The 21,043-nt window shown below is 46.5% G+C and overlaps 1 protein-coding gene and 1 long non-coding RNA gene across 2 annotated transcripts in view; one reads left to right on the top strand and one right to left on the bottom strand.

Moving 5' to 3' along the window:
- LOC135901191 (uncharacterized) overlaps positions 1-21,043 on the bottom strand; it is a 163,009-nt gene that overhangs the window by 18,285 nt on the left and 123,681 nt on the right. The window lies entirely within an intron of this gene.
- LOC135901157 (chaoptin-like) lies at positions 2,089-19,642 on the top strand. The gene is made up of 3 exons (XM_065430815.2): positions 2,089-3,097; positions 13,182-15,804; positions 17,561-19,642. The coding sequence occupies exons 2-3, from the start codon at positions 13,206-13,208 to the stop codon at positions 18,145-18,147; spliced, it is 3,186 nt and encodes a 1,061-aa protein (XP_065286887.1). The 5' UTR covers positions 2,089-3,097; positions 13,182-13,205; the 3' UTR covers positions 18,148-19,642.

Below are 21,043 nucleotides of genomic sequence, written 5' to 3'. Positions count from 1 at the left end.
CGCATTTCACACCCATCGAAATGAGGCCGCCATGGCCAGGATTCAATCGCGCGACCTCCTTCAAAGCAGCCCAACACCATGACCACTAAGCAACCACGGTGGGTAACTAAATAATTAAGCAGCAGTAAGCACACGTTTGTAATACTGAAATTGGAATGATTAATTCAGTCAGCGAAACAGCAATCATTAGCGCTTCTTGTAAGGCTATTTAACTCCGTTTCGCTCACCCATATGCAGATTTACACAAACAAGACAATAACTGGCATGAAAGTTAATACCTATCGGTTCGCTACTATGATGCAACTCGTTTTATTGCGACAGCACTTATGCAGACGCTCGAGGCTTATTCCCACAGCCGGTGGTGCCGCCTTTGTGCTGCCCTACTATCGCCGGCGCGCGGCGGGTTAGGGGGCCTTGACAGTTGCTGATTTAGTTTCGCACTGGAAACGATGAGACGAAGTGTGCGCACCGTCAACGCTCCGCTCAGTCGGTTCGGTGGCGGAGCCAGGACAGGTTCTGCCAAGGTTCTGCTACTGGCGTGTTTATATAAAAGCACTTATGATGTCACTGCCAGGATTTGGCTTCATTGGTCTGCTCACCATCGATGCTGTTGGATAACGTCTAGCCACGCCGTCTTTGTGCTTGGTCTGCCACGATGTATCGGATGCACACTACACTGTGCAGGAAGCGAACGAAATAGATATCTGTGACTTTCACGATGCTATGCGACAGGGTGCGTCGCAGCTTTGTGAAAAACAGAACGGGAAACGAGTGTTTTCAAGGAAGCTTTCATGCCATAACAGTTATTTTTAAGGAGTAAAACAACATTATGTTTGATGCCGTCAATGCAAATCACGGCCCACAACAATGACCGAATAAGTTTTGTTGCACACGAACAAAGCAGGTATAGGAAAATGCTTAGCGGGCATAGTGCCCCCCAACTCCCTAAGATGTGTGTGCGTGTTTCGGGGGGGGGGGGGGGGGCTCTCTTCAACAAAGCTGCTGAAGGGATTGTGTTGCTCTGCGTAAACTGTGTGTTGATGTGTTGAAACACCGGTAACCTAAGCTTAGGCGAAAGCGATGATGATGGTGAATGTAGATGTTTTGTGGCGCAAGGGCCAAGTATGATCAAAGAGCGCCAGGCGAACTACAAGAACACCAGCCCACGCAACTATGTGATGACCGTGGCTAATATATGTTTCAAGAAATGTCAAAGAAGGCCACGGTTTCGGCAATAAGATAATCGCGAGCACGTGATGTTGGAGACAACTTTGTACAGTGAGCTCGCTGTGCGACTAACCTTTCCACTTGCATTTTTTTACACCCGCAATGGTAGCGGCTGCGGCATTCTGGAAGTGAGATCAAGTGCACAGGGAATCTGACTCTACGCTACATACACCCTTCGTGTCAGATGTAAAAGCCATTACGGCTGTTCAGATGTTATGGCGCTGTGCTGTCAATCGGGAGATCGCGGTCATGCAAAACGCGTTTCGGCTGGTGCGGAATGCGATAAACGCGTGTAGTTAGTTACGCGCTTGTATCAAAATCAATCCTGGTTATCAAAATCAATCTATTGCTCTGAAATATCGTCACAAATTCTTATTTTATTACAGCCGTAACGCAACTCCTCTTATTCAATATACAGTGAACTATATCACAATGGGAATTTGCTTTATTAAAGAGGAGAGGGTGTCTCGCCATAAACCTCAGTGCCGCAATTTTTTTTTTTTTTGTAATCAGAAGAAAACGGTTAACGTTCCGCGTTTCCACACTCTAGTTTCTTTAAATGTGCTGGTCACCACACGACCGCGACAAAAGATTGAATGGGAGGTTTTACACATCACTTCATTCCTATGGGCCGCAGGTGCACGTACGTCCTTCTCCGCAGACGCGCCGCATGCGAAGGCCGCCCACAGCGGGAGCTTTGCCCGACGAGTGGTGAGAAGGGTCCTCGTCTCGACGGCCAATACACGAGTCTAAGCTGTTCGGAGAAAGGAGAAACAGAGCCGGGCGAGAACGAGCTCCGCGAGGATGCTGGGGGAGGGAGAAGTGCGAGCGAAACCTGTCCAGCGGCGACGTGACCCAAATACACGAGCGCGGCAAAGGAGTCGGCCTCTCCCTTTTGGGGGTCAGCCCGCGCCGTCGTTTCCGCCCTGGCGGTCGCCCACGTCTCGGCTTCCCCCCGGCGCCACACGGAACGCGAAAGGCAAATCGGCCGCAACACAACACGACGGCGATGCCGAGCCAACGCAGGGAATCCACTCATCTGCCCCCGTCGACTCACGCTCGAGGAGACCCGAGCCGCCTCGGCAGCCACAACAATTCGGCCTCCGCGAGACCAGACCGGTCGTGACAGCCTGCTCGCAAACGACACCGTGCGCGAAAGAAAAAGGGCCAGGTGGCTGCTGGTGACAGTGTGGTCAACGCGACGGTTCAGTGCCACGTCGGGGCTTCGAAAGCGCGCGCACAAGCAGCAACAGCAGCCAGAGTAGCGACGAAGCTGGAGCGCCGCTGTGTTTTGCTGCATACTCGCCTGAATCCGAAAGCAGTAGGCGACTGCTTGGCGAAGAGATTGCGCGTGTTTCTCAGTGTGCTGATTGCAACAAGTGGCCTTGGGCAACGTGCGGCAAACACTGACGACACGCAGGCAAGCCGGTGTTAGATGTGTTTCCGTGTGTGAAGTCAAGACGCCATCGAAAGGTGTGGTTAGTGCAAAGCTTGTGAGTCCTTTTTTGTGTGTGACGGCGCCACGGCCAGATAATACCATTTGCGTGAAACACGATGGGTACTTGATGTAGGCTGTGTTGAGTGTGGCTTTCAGCGAAAGGATGCTTGCTTCAGGTACGTGACGTTTAACGAGGTTTTCTGGAAGCCTGCGTTGTACGCTGCAGTATAAGCGTCACATCATTGCGAAAGTGATTGCTAGTGAAACAGCAAGTGTGCCTTGGTGATTTTCGGGACATAAGGTGCATTTGAGGATCCTGCCATTGACAACTGTAACCGGTCTCTCATAAAGGATTAGCATCCGCTCAATGTTTGTGATCAAGAAGCAGTGAGCTACGTGGAGGAGCTTGCTACTAGACCAACGTTCTTGAAGGTGAGCATATTTTGGTACAAGTCCTATTGGCAAATACTTTGTTGCCTTTATGTTCGTTTTAGTGAACGGTACGTTGTTCAGTACCCCTAGTGTCTTCTTTGCGAAAGCGTAATACTAAGAGCATAGCAAAGTTTGACCAATACCGTAAAAATATAGTTGTGTATAAATTCTGTGGCAACCAAGGCAACGAAAGGCATAGAGAAAGCAGCAAATGCTGAAATATTGTAATTTCTAGTATACTAACAATTACAAATATGCATGCTGTTACTTGTAACGCACTCCAATGACCCTCCTTTTTTGTCGTTCTTTTAGTTATTTCTCAGAAGAGCTGAGATACATTGTACTAATGTTAAGTGTTACATAAAATTGCAATAGGAAGTTGTGCACTGGCGAATGAAGTTTATGACGTTCTACTTTCCATGCACTCATACAGTTCTCCCAGCTGGATTGTTGCTAGTTCAAATCTTCCTGTGTAGCTTGTTTTGTGTTTTTGTTACCTGAAGCGTTGGTAACTGAACAATTTTTTTTCCAATATTTCTCGCGCCTTCCTACTTATCGGGAGACCACGTTAACCCAGTGTGTTCTAATATTGCGTCGTCGTGAGCGTTGGAAAAAATCTCCCAGTTTCCAAAACCCCTTCGGGAAGTTATCGTGGTACCGCGGATGACGTGTTCTTTCATGTAAGACCTGTCAAACGGTCTGATCATGCCTTCGGTATAGCTATTTATTTTTTATCTTCCGACTTCCGCGACCGCAACACTATCGAAAAAAAAAAAGAAGCATGAACTGGCCCCGAGAATGAATTAAGAAACCGCGTGCCTTTCTGTGAAATTCTATCCCGAAACGCTGAGTCGACGGCAAGAAAAAATGATTCTGCCAATATACCGGAAAGCGAATCCCTTTTCCTCCCCAACGCGTCCGCAGAGTTCTGCGAAAGCTTGGCTTTCCCGCGGGCGGATTTCGGAGAACTCAGGTGCGTCCGGCGCCGAATAACACGCTCCGAATGAAACGCAAGAGCTCCAGCTTCTTCATAATAGCCCCGCGGCTTTTGCTTCGGCGAATCTCCGAAGGTACCTGGAAGCAAGAATATCGCCGTGCTCGCGGCACTGGTATAATTTCTTCGTTTTCTTAGCGTGCTGCTCCACGTTGGAGAATCCAACTGATAACCAAGACAGAGTGCTGCAGAAAGGCGAAGGCCACAAGTGAAGCCGTTTTCTTTTAAACTCCTTTGGACGGGTGAATGGATGTTTCGAGAATGCCGTTTCCACTAAAACGAGGCGCCAACCTTTCGCGGATTTTCGCCTAGTGGGAGCCGAGTCGCAGGGGGACCGCAACGCCGCATATACCCGGCTCTGCAACAAACCCCGTGCACTGTCGCCGCCCATCAACTTTCCTCGTTTCTTTTTTTCAATTTTTGGAAGGGCGTCTTTCGTGGCACGTTCCAGCTTTCGAAGCAACTCTAAAAAGGGATAAGACCTTACTGCAACTCCATCGTCCTCGTCAATCAAAATTTACACGCCGTGTCATGTTTAAAACAGGTTGACCCCTCCCAGTCTCAGCCAAAACGACCGCCTCCTACCTTTCGAAGCCCAACTGCATGTCAAAGAGAAAGTGAGGGAAATGAAGTGGGAGGTGGAAGGTAGGGGGTAGGGGTGCGGAAACCGGGTTGCAAACAAGCTTAGCGTGTCCTGTTTGAGTCGGCCTCCTGAGAAGAGCCAAGCAGGCACGCTGGTGAGCAGAGGCCACATTTTGAAGCGGAGACATAAAAAAAAAAGAAAGAAAACGTGCCCATGGAAAGCGATATACTAGTTTAGCGCCTTTCTCTGACATCTATTACTGACACATATTATTCATACGGCAAAGTTTCTCAGTTATTTGTACGTACTGCACCCCAAAACGGCTATAGCAGGCGTGGACAGAAAATACGCAGACAAAATAAGAATACATATGCCGTAACTTAGGGTAGTCAAGAAGGCGAAAGTTAGGCTGACGGCCTGTTAAATTATGTCAGCGCTGAAATGCTGACATTGCTCTAAGGCATTGTTCCCCACACTGCGGGTCATGGCCCCAAAATGGGTCACGAGTCCTTTTAGCAGGGTCAGGGAGGGTCCAATTATATTCAAAAGGCTTATGAAAGTGCCTATTCGTGCGTGTGGTGGTGGGGGGGGGGGGGGAGGTGAGGGGGTGTCATGGTTGGTTTGGCGCTACAGTAAAAGTGAAATGTGGGAAACATTGTTCTGGGAGCCGGAGGCGACAAGAATTTTCATGTCCATATCATTAATAAGAGGTTGCTCGACAGTCTATGCTTCCTGCTTATTCAGTTTAGTCATACTAACAGGCATAATACACTCAAAGAGAAGTTTACACCATTTGGAGTGCATATCTGCCACACAACGATAATCGTCATCTGTCTTGCTCGCACTTCCTTTCTTGAAAACGCTGCGCTCCTTACTTTCCTGTCGGGAGTGCTACGTCATGCTGATAACGCGCATGCCGTTAGTTACTGGAAAGCACCGGGCTCGCCGCGTTAAGGATAGGAAATGCGGGCAAGACAGATGACGATTATTGTTGTGTGCAAATATACGCCCTAAAGGGTGCAACTGTTTTATGCGAAGCATATTACTAGAGCTCAACCCAGCTCCTCAGGCGCGGCGGTGTCGCCTTCAATACCACGTGACACCGTGACGTCACGACAGAGGAGAAACGGGGCTCCAACTCGCGCCGTCGCTCGCGGCGTCGCCTTCAAGGCTGACCACGTGACACCGTGACGTCACGACAGAGGAGAAATGGGGCTCCAACTCGCGCCGTCGCTCGCGGCGTCGCGGCGGTATATAAGCAGCTGCGCTTGCCTCTGCTAGACACTCGCGAGATGAGATGCCTCCTGGAGACAGAGCCGCTCGTTGGAATGAGAAGCGAAGGTTGCGGCGTGCTACAGAGACTGTTTCTAGGTGGCTTTGCTACGGCGCAGCGACTACGCGCCCCGCATCGGACGCGGTGAGCGTCGAGCAACGCAGCGTTCGGCGCGACAACGAAATGTGCGCCTGAGCAAGCGCCGCACGCCTGAGCCGACGCCGACGACACCGGCTTTTCTGCGACACGAGCTCCTTAACGCTGTCGCGTTAAAATAAAGGCTAGTATGCTTCGCATCCTGGTCTTAACCTTAGCTAAGCCACAGCCATTTTTTTAGACTGTACATAGCTCAATGATTCAGTGTGTGAGTATAAGGTCTCAGATTATAACCTCAACTATTACGGGGACCACATAAAGATGGCCTACAGTTTTACTTACGCGTGCAATAAAAGTTTGTTTACTGTTCAACCACATCTTCAGTCCACAAACTAGCTTTCACGCTTTCCATCCCCATCAGAATGCGGGCACTGCGGCAGGGAAGCCCACTCTCTTAAAGGCCACTGACCGATATATTTTGAAGTTGTCGATAACATACCGCATGGTTCTTTGACGTAAAAACACATACACACACTTGGCGAACATGAAGGCAGTGAAAGGCTTATACGTTAATTAGGTATTAAGGTTCGTCACGAAGTGCCATGTAGGCATCATCGACAATATCGTGACGTCATGATATTAATGTGGTGTTGAAGTTTGTCTCCAGGCATCATATACATAATCATGACACATGGCAAAACTTTCTCACGCCGTGTAGCAATAAGCCTAGGTATGATGTCGTTGCTCATGCTGAAGTAAACGAGAGTTCCCTGCCCGCACGCTTTTTGGCTGAGATCACCTGTGTCAGTGCGGCCATCGCAGGAACGGAGCGAGACAAGGTATCGTGACGTCAAGGCCCCTTCACCTCCTTTGTGCTGAAACCGAAACTGGTTCAAAGAAACAAGTATTGTAGTAAATTATTTAGGAGGCTGTGATGACCCGTACTGGTTTTTCCTTCTATAGACCTTTCCATCGGGCGAGGAGGAAAGGGAGCGCGGCGTGCCTTTCCTTCTCTCTGGCTTGGGCGATCCGGCGCGGCGCTGCTTGAAAGTATTGCTGTCGCGTGCTGCGGAACGATTTCTAGATGTTTTAAATCGTACTGAGTGAAATTTACGCAATGTCCGTTCATATACGATTGTCAGGAAAGCCTTTCTATGTATCTTACCGATGCATAGTACGCGGAAATATCTCTTGGAGGCGCAAACATGTGACGTGCATTATGAGCATTATCAGCCGCGGTGTGTATGTGTCGTGAACCTTCTTGTTTATATCGATTTTAATTCAACTAAGAGAACCAGTGTCTCGGTATTACCAGCATGAACTGGTAAATCTGCTCACTATCTAATCGCTTGGTGTAGGGGCTAAAACATGAAACATAAGAGCGCATGCTAGTGTATGGCTAACCTAAGGCAACTACGAAACATCTAAGTGGCAGGCGCTATCAAATATTTTTTATACACCGGCATCGTTGTCACACATTGCAAGTCTAGTAGGCCTGAAATCACTATATGTCTACGCTAGCCTTCCTGCTTGAGGCCGATGGCGCTGCTCAACCCAGCGATCACTGTGGTTAGTGGACCAGCACGATACATATATATGCCATGTGATTCGCCATTGCCTTTTTGTCCTGTAAAGCCCTAATGTATGAGATGGATCGCATAAAAAGGATGTGATGGCTATTTTTGAAAACAAAATTTCCGTGATGCGTGAGTGCTTAGAAGAGAACCGCACGAACATAACCAAAAAGAAAATTCGGTTATCATACTCTTTCTCGAAAAAGAAGGAGAAAATGGGCTAACACTGCAATACGAGCTCGCATAGTCATGTCGCACAACGTTTATAGATCTATAAACGTTGATGCCGCATGCTTGGACCATGCGCTATATAGAACAAATATATCTGTAATCAAGAACCTACCACTGCTTAGGACGTAAACGGTCGCTTTGCTGGCCAAGTATAGTTCACACTGTAAGGTATGCCGTTTTTACTAACCAAAACTATTTTATTCATGGGTGGAAACGTCATCCACCGAACCAAGTAGTAATACAATGTAATCGGCAGCTAACAGTTTGAACGCTTGTAAAAGTATAACCGCACAGCTCATATCGTAGCAGAACGGTACCCACGCTGTTATGATCGTCGCGTATGTTTCATTGCTCCTAAACCACAGCTTAGAACTAGACGATAATACTGCGATAAGGTCACACTAAACATTCAAAAATGCAGACTTGATATACTGATTGTAGGCTCAAACATTCGCGCGCATATCGCGCTGCATGCTCCGTCCGCCTCAACGCCAGCAGAAACTTCGGCCATACCAACTTAAACCACTTCAGCAGGTCTCACAGAAGCGTTTACCACGTAGAAGATACACGACATACGAAATGGACCGCACGAGCGCGAAAAGAAACGTCATAAACTACCGCCGAACGCCATGCAAGACGGAGCGCTCGCCCAAGCCAGCATGCCGACTGCCCATAGGTGGCGCCACTGCGTAGCAATATGGTGGCGCCCAGGTGCACGTTAAAGAATCCTAGGCGGTCTGAATTTGCGCAGTCCCCCACTACGGCGTGTCTCATAATCAGATCGGGGTTTTGGCACGTAAAACCCCACAGTTATTTCTTCTTAATATTTGTCAATAGCGCCAACCGAGCTTGCTTGGCGGTAATAACGCTTTTCTTGTCCTTTTCTTTCCCGTCTACGTCCAGACGGCATTCAGGGAAAACGCCACTGGCGCTCGTTTTACTCGCGAAGCTTTAAGAACTAAAATTAAAAAAAAATGTAATAGGGTTCCGCATGACTTTATCCCTCAGTGCAGAGTGGCTGCTTTTATTTTACAGGGTATTTACATGAGCGGCAGAGACGGGACGCATTGTAGATAGCGCGCCACGTGCAAACAGCCATATGACCAGAAACTGTCGCCAACGCAGTGATGAAGCCTTTGGTATTTCTTTATGCATATTTACCACGGGTGTCGATGCCAACGAATCGTGCAATGACTCTAGATCCTTTTGACTACGCGACCATGCTCAGTGGAAACGACAGGGTGCAATGCGAGGAGAAGGTATACGCCACGCAGTAATCGACCCCTTCGTGCTGCGCGCAGGCGACTGCGTTAAGAACGCTAATGTTGCACCGCCTAAGACATTTACGAATTCCTCGTTATGAGAACAATATTTTTTTTTTTTTTGACGAAGAAGAACTAGTTGAAGTCGTGGAAAGTACTGGAGAGACGCAGCTTCCTGAGAAGCGGCTCGTTACGTGAGCCATGGTTGAATCAAGTATTAGCCGACGCCGACACCGTCGTCTTTCATGTAGACATGCAGTTTTCGAATTCGTGATTTTTTTTTCTTAACAACTTAAGCCGGTGTTTTTTTTATTGTGCTTTTTTATAATTTGGCTACCCACTACGGAATCTTTAACCGTTGCTGAGAGTTTTACGGCGCGTGCATTCAGCGCATACCACATGTGTCGTGACGGAGCGCATAGCCAAGTCACAGTTGATTCACGTACCTGGTAAGGAGTGCCGATAATTAATTTAAAATTTAGACTCTCATGAAGTCTGACTGGGCAAACCACGATGTGACGGAGGCACGGCGTATTGGTTGGGGGGCTGTGAATTAATGTTCAACAGCTGGAGTTTGTTAACGTGCACCTGAAATAAGTACACCAGCGTTTTCGCATTTCACGTGCCGAGCATGAACCCTTATTTACCTAAGTTCACAGCCGACCCGCACCTTCTGACAAGGGAGATCCAGTCGCATCGTCACCTTTCGCAAAGTTCCGCTTTTATCACATTCGAGTGCGCGCCCCTTGGCAACTAAAAAAAAAGAACACGTTTCTGCCGCTTCGTTTTCAGCTTATTAATGCGACAGCGTTAAGTGCCCCGTGAGGCCGAAAATCCGGTGTCGGCGGAATTATCCGTCACCAAGAAATGCCGTTTGTATTTAGGTATATGTATGCGCCACGCCTTGGTATATGACATGCGGTATATGCGGCTTATACTGTCACACCATTCTATCGCTGCAGTAGCTGACACCTTGCATTACATTCCTGAAAACGTACTCCTCACAGCCGAGAATCGAATGTTATGAAACAAAACAGCGACAGCGCATGTCTTTTAGTTGAATCTTCTTAGACTTGAGTGTTAAAAATGCGAAACAATACCAGAAACCTGAAAATTATGCAATTATGTTTTTGGCCCGGCTCTGCACTACCTCCGGGATCGGCCCACGCAAGAGGCCGCGTTTATACCAGAAAGCGCGCCTTCGTGATCAGCGTTCGCCGAAACCGTTTCCCTGTAAACGTTATACGGTTACATAACCTGCAGTTGGCGGGAAGCGTTTCTCTCTTAAAGGCGAAGCTCAGGCGTCCTCCAAATTTTTTTTCTTCGCTTCGGAACGATTGCTGCAACCCATGAGAGCGCATTAGAAAATTTATTCCACCTGCAGCTACAGCAGCACGTGGCCCTCTTCGCTGCGGAACGCACCAGAAAGACGCGCTACCAACAATTTGAGTAGGATTGTTGCCGCTCGTGCATACAATGATATGAAAGATTACCAAGTAAGATTGCTCAGATGTCATGTGCGCCCTCTGGCTGTTCTCACAGGCCCTTCTGGATGGACTATGCTTGCCTTTTGATTGCTAGTAAGGAACAAACGTTGCTGACATCAAAAGATTTACGCCTATAATGCAACCAATAAATTAACGTTTTAAGGCTATTTCAAATACTAGAATCTCTGCAGATATGGGGACGGTTATGGTGTAGGCGTCAGGTCGTGAAAGTACTTAAAAAATAAAGACATACTGCCGACATCCATCAGTTGTGCAGAAACCCTTAACCATGGTTTCATTTGACTGTTACACTTATCGCCTGATGACTTCCCGATGCCGAAATCGTTTTTATGTGCGGTTCATGGATGAAGGCGCAATTATGGGCTGAAACAACTCTATTTAAACAACAAATTTTCCTTCGTAGGTATTCCACGTTGTTGCGAGGCAAAGCTTACGTCACAAGAAACTGTCCTAAAATGGAGAAATCAGTCCAACTTGCTCAAGTATTCGATTATTAGGCCCCCTTACCAAGAAGCACAGCTTTCAAAGCACATCATTAAGCTTAATCTCTGCGGACTTCCTTTAGAAATAGCATCATGTATGCGATATTTGCTCTGGAAGCACAGCAAGGAATTTTTCTTTGAGAGAAAAGTACATAAAAATATTCCATTTTGCTTATAACCTTACTCACTGTCATGAACTTCTCGTAACTTTTGCATGCTATAGTGCCCGTCAACAACCTGTATTTAGGCAGGCGTCTATCAGGCGGCGCCGAAGTCGAAAGCATTACGCCACTAGATGAGCTCCCGCATTTTTAATCTCATGGCGTACGTATCACGGCTCAACACCGGACAAGCAAAATCCATTTTGCAGCCGTCAATCACGTATTATAGAGAGGCTGCCCGGCCGCCCCCCCCCCCCCCCCCCCTCCCCCTTTCGGAAGATCTGATCCTACAGCTTCCAATACACGAAAGCAAACGCTCAGAGTAATAGGAAAGAACATATCATATGTATAAAAAAAGAACAGAACAGGATAAGAAGGCGTGAGTAATGCAAACGAAAAGAAGAGTCTCTGCCTATGCGCCATTTTTGCAGGTTGTTGGCCTGCCGTCCCTTTCTTTACTTCCTACCTTGTACTTCCTTGTGGTCGTGAATTTTTTTTTCATCGTTTTTGAATGCGCGTACTAATCGAGGGTGCCGCCATGGAGGAGCTGACAGACTCGGTCATGGTGGGCTTCCCGACACCTGCCGGCGCGAGACACGGAGCAGTCGTGGTAGCCCCTCCACGCCCCCCCCCCCCCCCACCCGTTCCTCTCCCCACCCGGTTCAATGGCACTGCCTTGCTTCTCCACTCCATGCTCGCTTTTCGCTGCAATGTCTTGAGATGCTGGCCGCCGAGCGGCTTCCATTGGCGTCTCTTGTCCGCCTGGCTTGTCATTAGACGAGCGGGGTGGCACAGCGGCGGGGGGGAAAACGGATTGCGCATGCTCGGCCAGGGCATTAGCGTGATGAATGAGGCTGCCTGCCGGGAGCGGGACGTAACCCTGCACTGGCGCGCGTTCTCCTGCGTGCCACGCTAAGGCGAGCGTGAAGCATGAAGCCGCCCGACGACCTTCCTCGGAGGCTAGGTGCCGGCCGGAGGGGAGGGTGGAGGAGGTTCGGGTGCCGTAAGATGCGGCGACCCTGATGCGGTGGGGGGCGCGGGACACAACGCGCGGGGAAACGCAACAAGGTAAACGTCCTCCCCCCTTCCCCGGCCGTATACCGTCATCTCCTTCCGTCCTCTGGCCCCGTTTATCATCGCGACACCAGCCAAGCACCCGTGCATTTTCGTCGGCTAGCGTCGAGGCTCCTGCACCTCACGGGGAAGAAATATTCTCCAGTTGACTAATGTCGCACAGGGTATAGTTTCAAAGATGCACAAAAGAAATTACGTACAGGGTGTTTCGGCGAAAACTTTCACAAAATTTGCTAAGGTTGCTTGCGGCAGATAGCACAACTCTAGTTCATGAGCCGGTCAGCTCGAAGAGGCGGACATTACTTGCACAAAAATATTGAGTTGCATAATCGACTAAATTACAAGAAATCAATAATTAGGTTCTTAACTAATTACCTTATGGCCCATGTTGCAATTTACGAATTCTAGCAGTGGTGTTCCCAAGGCAGATCCTCTTAGAACTAATTCTTGGGATGACACCATTTTAGAGATATTAATTACCAAACTTTGCGGAAAAACGCATTGGCGTTCCAGTTACTTTTGTGGTTCAATGCATAAAACGATGTTTTGTTAAGAAAGTAACTAATAACGCCGATGCACAAAGTTGTTATTTTTTTTCTTGATGGAATTGCAGTGGCGTAAATTTTTTGCAACACTTTGTCGACGTTCGATCGTCGACAAAAGCAAACTTCTTTGAATATGAAAATTGCTGCGGCGCTTTTTTACGCGTCACCCAGTATGTCTAAATTTACCAACTGTGCAAAAAAGAAAATATTAGGAATGCTCCTACTAGTATTGCACAGCGCAGTGAAACATTGTGATTGATATATATCTCAACTTAATCTATCTCTTACCTTTTCCTCGCAGGTTTTCTTCAGAGCAGCGCCCAAAATGAGAGCTCTGCTGGTCATGTGCTTTTTCGTGGCGGCCTCATTTGCTGAGGCCCGCCCGAAGTGCCCAAGCGGAAACACTCAAATTTACCCGTGCAAGTGCGCTAGAAGCGAGGACGTTGGACTTCATATCGCATGCGACGGCGTGAACTTAGCCATGATGTCACGGGGTTTGGGCAACGTGCAGCACCCTGTAGCTAATCTTACTATCACCGGATCCTCGTTCAAAAGGTTGTTCGGAGACGTCTTCAGCGGATTGCAAGTCATAAACCTTACCGTAGCGCATGGATCTCTTGCCTCGGTTGCCACCGATGTTATGGACCACTTCAACGAATCGCTGAAGTTGCTCAGCTTTGAAGACAATGCCCTCACTGAGATTCCCGTCGAACTGATAAACAAGTTTAGGAACTTGACGACTTTGAATCTTGCGCATAACCGAATCGAGGTTATCCCGGCGAACGCATTCGGTGCCTTGAACATCCTGTTCGAATTGCGCCTTGATCACAACCTCATTTTTAAGGTCCACCCCTCTGCGTTCACAGGACTCAATAGGCTTGAAAGGCTAGAGATGCACCATAATAAGATGGAGAAGATAGAACGAAACACTTTCCGATTTGCTCGAAAAATCAAATACTTAGATTTGTCCTACAACAATTTCACGGCGTTCCAGAAGATTGACTTCAACCAGCTTACGAATATGTGGTTTTTAAACATATCAAATAACCGAGTGAAGACGTTTCCACGAGGCATGTTCGTCGCCAATGCCATCCTTCGTGTTATCAACATGTCTTACAATGAACTTCCTGAAGTTGATGCCAACACTGTGAAAGGCGTAAGGTTCCTTCGAGATGTTTACTTCAGAGGAAACAGGATAACAAAGGTACACAAGCAAGCATTCGTGTCTTCTAAACATATTCGTACTATTGATTTAGCCTATAACCTGATGGAAGATGTCGGTTATGAACAGTTCAAAGATTTTCAGTGGCTTGAAAAACTGGATCTGAGCTACAACAAGATTTCTAAGATTGCTAGCTCAGCCTTTTTAAAGATGTACCAAGTTCACATTGATTTGAGTCACAATAACATCAGCTTCATCGGAGACATGGCCTTCCAAGAGTTGTCTAATGTTACCTTGTTTGATCTCTCACATAACAACATTACCACCCTTCCAAAAAATGCATTCTACTTATCTGACGTCACTGTTCTTCTTCTCAACCACAACAACATAAGTGATTTTAATATGGTCCCGGTCGCTAACATTACTGGAATCAAGGTTCTTAACATGACTTTCAACAAGATCAACGAGCTAAATCGAAAGGCGTTCACGAAGAAGAGGTTGTACGAGCTGCACACCGTCGATTTCAGCTACAACAACATTAGTGAAATCTCTGGATCCGTTTTTGAGAAGTTGGCCGGCGTGCGATTTATAAACCTCAGTCACAATGTCATAAAGAAGATTGGCTACAGCACTTTTGGGTCGATTCCAACGTTGCTCGAACTGGATATAAGCCACAACAATATCAGTGACGTTAGCCACGGTGGGCTTTCGGCCATGGTCAGTGTTCGCCTGATAAAAGTAAATGACAACAAGATTAAGCGAATGTTCAATCTTCCAATAGCGCTGAATGAACTTCACCTACAAAACAACCAAATCTCTCATTTCGGCCCTGGAACATTCAGGTCGATGAATTCCTTGCTAAGGCTTTACCTAGATAGCAATAATCTCACTCGACTAGAAAGGGGATCCTTCTCTAATCTACTCACACTGCAAACGCTCTCTCTTTCCAACAACAGCATAGACCGGATACCTTGGGAAGCACTGCAAGATCTTAGTTCTCTTCAGTACTTATACCTGAATGACAATAAGATCAAAGCGCTCCCGAAGAAGGCGTTAGGACGCCTTCCTGTCGTGTTCGAGCTCCTGCTCCAGAACAATCAGATCAACAACGTCACTGAATACGCTTTTGAAGGCATGCTGCAACTCATTCGTCTCAACCTGAGCTACAACAACATCTCCTTCATCCCGCCAGAGGCGTTCAAGGGGCTCGTTTCGCTGCAGTATCTTGACCTCTCGCACAACTTGCTCAACAAACTTGAAAACAAAACCCACGGCCTGCTGGACGATCTACTGTCGCTTTCCTCCATCAACGTCTCTCACAACGAGGTTGCTTTCGTGACGGAAAAGACATTTCCTCGATCGCCTTACATTCCGTACAAGATTAAGCACGTCGATCTCAGCCACAACTTCATTTCGGTTCTTACGAACAGCTTCGACGACGGCCTTGGAAGAGCGGAGTATCTCGACTTACGCCATAATCTCATCAATGAAGTTTACCCCAACGTTTTGAGAAATCTTACCAGCCTAAAACATCTCGACATGTCGCATAATGACCTGAGACACATTGCTAATGGTGCTCTCGTACTGCCAGAGAACGTCAGCTGGGCAGACTTCAGCCATAACAAGATCTTCTCAGTTGACCTGCGGGACTTTCTGGCGTCTCAGCAGCTCAAGCACCTTGACCTGCGGTTCAACAACGTGACAATGTTTGAAGAGGAATACATGGCGAGAATCAAGAATGGCCTCCGCCTTTATTACGAAGGTGAGAATTACTAATGATTGAGCAGTTCCCTCAAATTGGTTGCCTTAAACGGGCCTTAAAGAGAGACAGTAAATTAGTTCAAACTTAATGTTTCAATTTTTTTTCAAAACTCTGTTCGTAAATTTTGTGGGGACAGGTTTACTACAAGTTGGAAAAAGTTTGAATAAACTTTATTTTTGTAAGTTTCGCGAAGAAACCCCGGCGCTGGAACTTCAGTGTGGCTTCACAGATTTCCATACATCTTTCCTTATGTGGGATGTGGCGGTGCAGTAGAAATTTTCACTACTTTATTATTCTAGTCTTTTGCTCCTTCTCAATACAATGAAGTCCATAGTCAAAAAAGCAAAAAAATCTAGACCCAAGCAAACACCGCCAAATTTATGACGTCAAGGCGAACTGGCGCGTAAATTTCAAGGCGGCGTCACTACCCGTCATTAGTTGCTGCGCCTTTTCTGGCTTATCAAGTCTTCTCCCTTAGTAAGAAGTCTTCTTTGGTATCTCAAATATGTAATATACTAATGCAGCTCAACTGAATTTCCAATTACACGTCAATTTAAGGAATACAATTTGTGGTCTCTTCCCCACTCTCTAGGTTAAGCTGGTTGGCTTAGCTGTACTAGCCCCTAAACAAACTTCGAGAAGGCGCTATATTGAGAATCAAGAGATGTCAGTTTGCAAAATATCGTCGAAGGTTTGCATAAACTTCCAACTAATAATGCTGTCGTTTGGTTCTCCTTTGTATGCTTTATTTACTGAATAGAGTCATGTGAGTCAATGAAAGATAAGGCCAAGAAAAACGTTCAGCCTAGTCAAGTTAACAACTACAGCAAAAAAAAAAACACTGCTTACAAAAGCATTGCGCATTGGAAGGTACGCTTAGTGATCAGCGGGCATGAAGGCGAAATAAATAGGAGAAAAACATAAGAGTGTTACTGTCAGCATTGCATGCTGTTTATTGTCATTTATAAACACCTCGATAGTTGAAAAAAATAACTGCTTTCCCATTGATTATCTGTTCTTTTATTTGTCTTGCTGCGCACTTGTTATAGTAAAAGCAGCACCAAAAATACCTTACTGTACCGCTTTATAAGCATACAATTAGGAATTTGAACATATTGTTCGAATAACGGACATTATGTTGTTCGTCGTTTAGCAAAATTCAATTTGCTTTGCTTATTCACTCTCCCTCATCACGCGTCGAGGTTCTGAGATGGAGTAATTGCAGTGCGCAATTCACTTTTAATTGCTCATTTATGAAGAAATGGTACATCAGAGCGTGGTCCTACGCATGCTTAGTGGCCACAGATAGGAAGATTATTAAAAATAGACTGTCACTTTACCGTGTACCGCCATAACTATGTGGTTTTGTATATGTTCACAATCGTGTGAATGATGAAATGTCAATGGCTTAATTTTAGTGCTAAATTACATCCTCAAAACAATGCCAAGGTCATTAGAGAAGCTATGTCAAACAAATGTAAGATTACAGCGTCGCATGTACGGAGGAGTTCAAAAAGGAACAGGCATAGTCATTGGGTTTCGTCATGCTATCAGAACAGATTGGAGCACAATGAAAACGTGTGTTCACATGCGCTGGATCAATCAATTGGATATACCTAGCGAGCATTGAATTATTTTGGGCTGTACTTTACGCGTCTGTCTTATGATAGGTGCACCATCGAACAGGTTTTAGTGCAGCAAGCTAGTAGACATGGCTTTTCTTTACCAGGTGTCAAAAATTGCGATTCGCTTGCAGGAAACCCACTGAACTGTGACTGTCGCGTCAAGTACCTGCGCCAGTGGCTGGGCCACAACCCTCAAGCGACCGAGTGGAACGACGTCGTCTGCCACTCTCCTCACCACTTACACAAGCGCCACCTTACGGACGTCAGCCCCGATGTCCTCGAATGTCTTACCGACGAGGAGCGTGCAATAAAGGGCGAGGAAGATGAGTCATTAGTCGACCTGAAATTCAGGCTTGTGGATTCACCATCCAAGAGAACCATACGGTTCGCCTGGTACGTGGCCACGAAGGAGGACGTGTCTGGTTTCCGGGCTATAGTGAGTGACGTGTCTACAAGCAGCCTCATGAGCGAAACGGACATTCCTTATCGGTACAGAGAGTACACTATCGATGGTCTCGAGTCGTCAGTGGAATACAGGCTATGCTTAGTCGCCCTAGACTCTACAGGAGAAGCCCGCGTTCTTCCCATGCGCCAGTGCAGGACAGTTACGCCAGTCGGTGCCGCAACACGGACAGTGAAAATTGTGCCTGTGTTGATTGTTCTACTTGCTGCAGTCGCCACTGCCATGTGTTCAGAGCTCTGGATCTCGAGCACATGAGCGCACGGGTTTTGGGGACATTGCCAGAGGGTTTATGTTTCACATTAGCTATGTCTCCACGTGTGGTACCTGGGACGTCATCAACTCAGTGGTTCAATGCATGCATGTGTAGCGAAAAACACTGCCACATTGCATGTCAAGGCGGATGAGCACAGAAATTTCAGGATGACTTACCACATTTTCGTGCGCATCGTCTTATGCACGAAACCTCACACTAACGTTACAGGACAAAAAAAGCCCACAAGATACCTTAACCCACATTACCGGGGTAACCCAAATGAAATATACTATCAAATACGTAAAAATGGTGTTGTGCAGCAAACGCATAATACTCACAACAGTTCACTGAGCATTCGCAAAATTTGCCAATATTTTGCAGTGTTAACTTCCATAAAATCTAATCAGAGATCGTCGTGGTAAGTGCCTTGTACGTGTGCTGGGGATGTTTTCTCATTCTTATCATCTCCACCACCATTGTCACGCTGTGTTCACATTGTCGAATTTTGATGTATATTTTGGAGGCATCATTGCCCTTGTGCGTTTCATCACCAACGTCATGTTAAGGGTGCTCTGGCTAGAACATGTTATCTTGTTGGCAACTGTTATCGTGGGCAAATAGTACATGGGCTTGACTCAGATTGGTAAAACAAAGAAAGAAATGTAACTTCGTTGAAAGTTTAAAAGTTTATTTGTCATCAATAAGCGTTAGTCTTACCCGCATGTAATCTAAGGGCTGAATGTGACTGTCGTCCCTGTATAGTTTAACATAAATGTTGAGATGATAAACTCCTATATACGGTGCGCAGGAAGAAACGAATGGTAACCATCGCCACACTTTCATCTACACATGAGAGCTAAATTCACCCTTGCTTCCCCAAGTTTCTTTCATTTAGCAAGACTACGTGTTAAGCTAGTCGGTATTTTAATCTTGTTCTCCCACTGGTAACTAAGCACGAAGTGGCTCAACCCCTAATCAGTTTATAGAACTGTTTTTCATTTTTATTTCAAAGCAAACGAGAATGCTAAACAAAGCAAAAGCGTCCGTTCGTCAAAATCTTCATCGGAATTGTTTATTTCACATCCATGACATACGCGAAAGTTTACGTCGGCCCGAGAGAGCAATGCGTTAATGACCGCATGAAGGAGCTGGCTCTTTAAGAGGAGTGTGAACACTTGTTTGTGCACGTTACTGGTTTTGCACGTTAAAGTTGTGAACTCTGTGAAGGACGTTACGGGAGACAAAGAGTTAAGGCAAGAGCAAAAATAGTGCGTCTCCGCTGGTCCAGGAGGCATATTTTTATCAACCTCGTGTCTGGGGGCATCAGCGAAGCGTCCACTATAGCCAGCACAATACCGGTTATGATTCTACAAACGCCGCTCTTTGACACGTGCAATTTTTCCGGCTCTGTTTGTTTGCGCAGTGATGTCGTGATGCATGCGCACAATATAGTACTTATGTGGGTGTTTTCATAAGAATAAAGAGTTTATATAAGCACTTGCCCTTCTCCGCTTTCTGTTTTTGTTTGTTTGTGTCCATTACATTGCCGTGACTTACCATTGTCACAATTCCTTAATTTATGCATGAACTTTCGTAACAGACTTAAAGTTCGGTAGAACGGCATTATCAGTGTTGCCTCCTCAATGATCAACATTTATATGGCCCGTTTGACGGAAGAAGACTGCAGTACTTGTCTACAGTGATGAAGCGCTGAAGTGAGACAACATTAGGGAACAAGCGGGAAAACACTGGTGCTACGATTATACTGTACTTCGGTCACTCTTAATTGTTTTTTTATTTATTTATTTAGTTGGTGAGTTATTTATTAAATACCTCAAGGACGCTCTATACACGAGCCATAACATGAGGGAGTGGGCAAGATATGTAGGGCAGCAGTACTTAGGTAGGATGACTTGAGCAATGGGTTTTTTCACTGGTTCTCCTGAAGCGAGAACCATTAGAGATAAGAACGGTATTGTATTTAGGGCATTCAAATCCTCGGTTGTGCGTAGGAAACAAGAAATTGTTTGTATGATGTACACACCTGAGCCGGTACACATTTGGTTAATTGCATGCTGCGTGATATAGAATGTGCTCTTAGATGACCTGTAAATATGAACTCAATGAAGAAAAAAAACCCAAGAGAAAGGCAGAGCCGGGCCCATTTAGGGCAAGAACCAAAGTTAGAAAGACAAAATTGTTCTTTTAATTCCGAGATTCTATTATTATATCAATAGTCATGAAGAGAGGCCACTCTGCTTTATCGCTTATGGCTAGGGGTGGCATTCGCGAAATCTTACTCATTTCGCATTGGAATGGCCGACAACGCTTTCGGCAATGCCTGTCTTTGCGAGGAGACGCCAGAACACATTCTGTGCGACTGTCCTGAATATGATGTTCAGCGAAAGTCCCTGACGTCCGTTCTAGCGCACCTGGACAATAGACCATTCTTACTTGAAACGATTTTATCATGTCGCCGACAAAAGACATCGCAGGTGAAGGCGACAAAACGACTACTTCGGTTTTTGAGAGAGACCGGATCGGACAAACGGCTGTGACAGTGATGTCACATACAACGCATAAGTGATGGACTCACTCATAACTGACGATGTGTGTGCTGTGCTATGTGCTCTCTCTCTTTCCTTTCCCCATCTTTCATCCCTCCCATCCCGCTCTCATGTGTAGGGTAGCAAACCGGTTGAGCTAAACTGGTTAACCTCCCTGCCTTTCGTTCTCCAATTTTTCGTTCCTTCCCTTGCACAGAAGAGCCGTTGCACAGTAAGGACGATCATCAACCGCCTCGTTCAGCCGACAACGCTGTCAGTACTGGCATCGGCGTTTCGGAGATAAAACTATGCGTTCTCTAAATGAACGATAATACGCGCAAATTCTTAATCG

This window comes from Dermacentor albipictus, chromosome 4 (assembly GCF_038994185.2).
Source record: "Dermacentor albipictus isolate Rhodes 1998 colony chromosome 4, USDA_Dalb.pri_finalv2, whole genome shotgun sequence".
Classification (NCBI taxonomy): Eukaryota; Metazoa; Arthropoda; class Arachnida; order Ixodida; family Ixodidae; genus Dermacentor; species Dermacentor albipictus.
Note: the sequence above shows the minus strand (reverse complement) of the source record. Positions and strands in the feature narration are given on the sequence as shown.

Coding starts and splice junctions, on each gene's coding strand:
- LOC135901157 (XM_065430815.2), top strand. CDS start 13,206: ATGAGAGCTCTGCTGGTCATGTGCTTTTTCGTGGCGGCCTCATTTGCT. Junction 15,805..17,560: donor CCTCCGCCTTTATTACGAAG/GTGAGAATTACT, acceptor ATTCGCTTGCAG/GAAACCCACTGAACTGTGAC.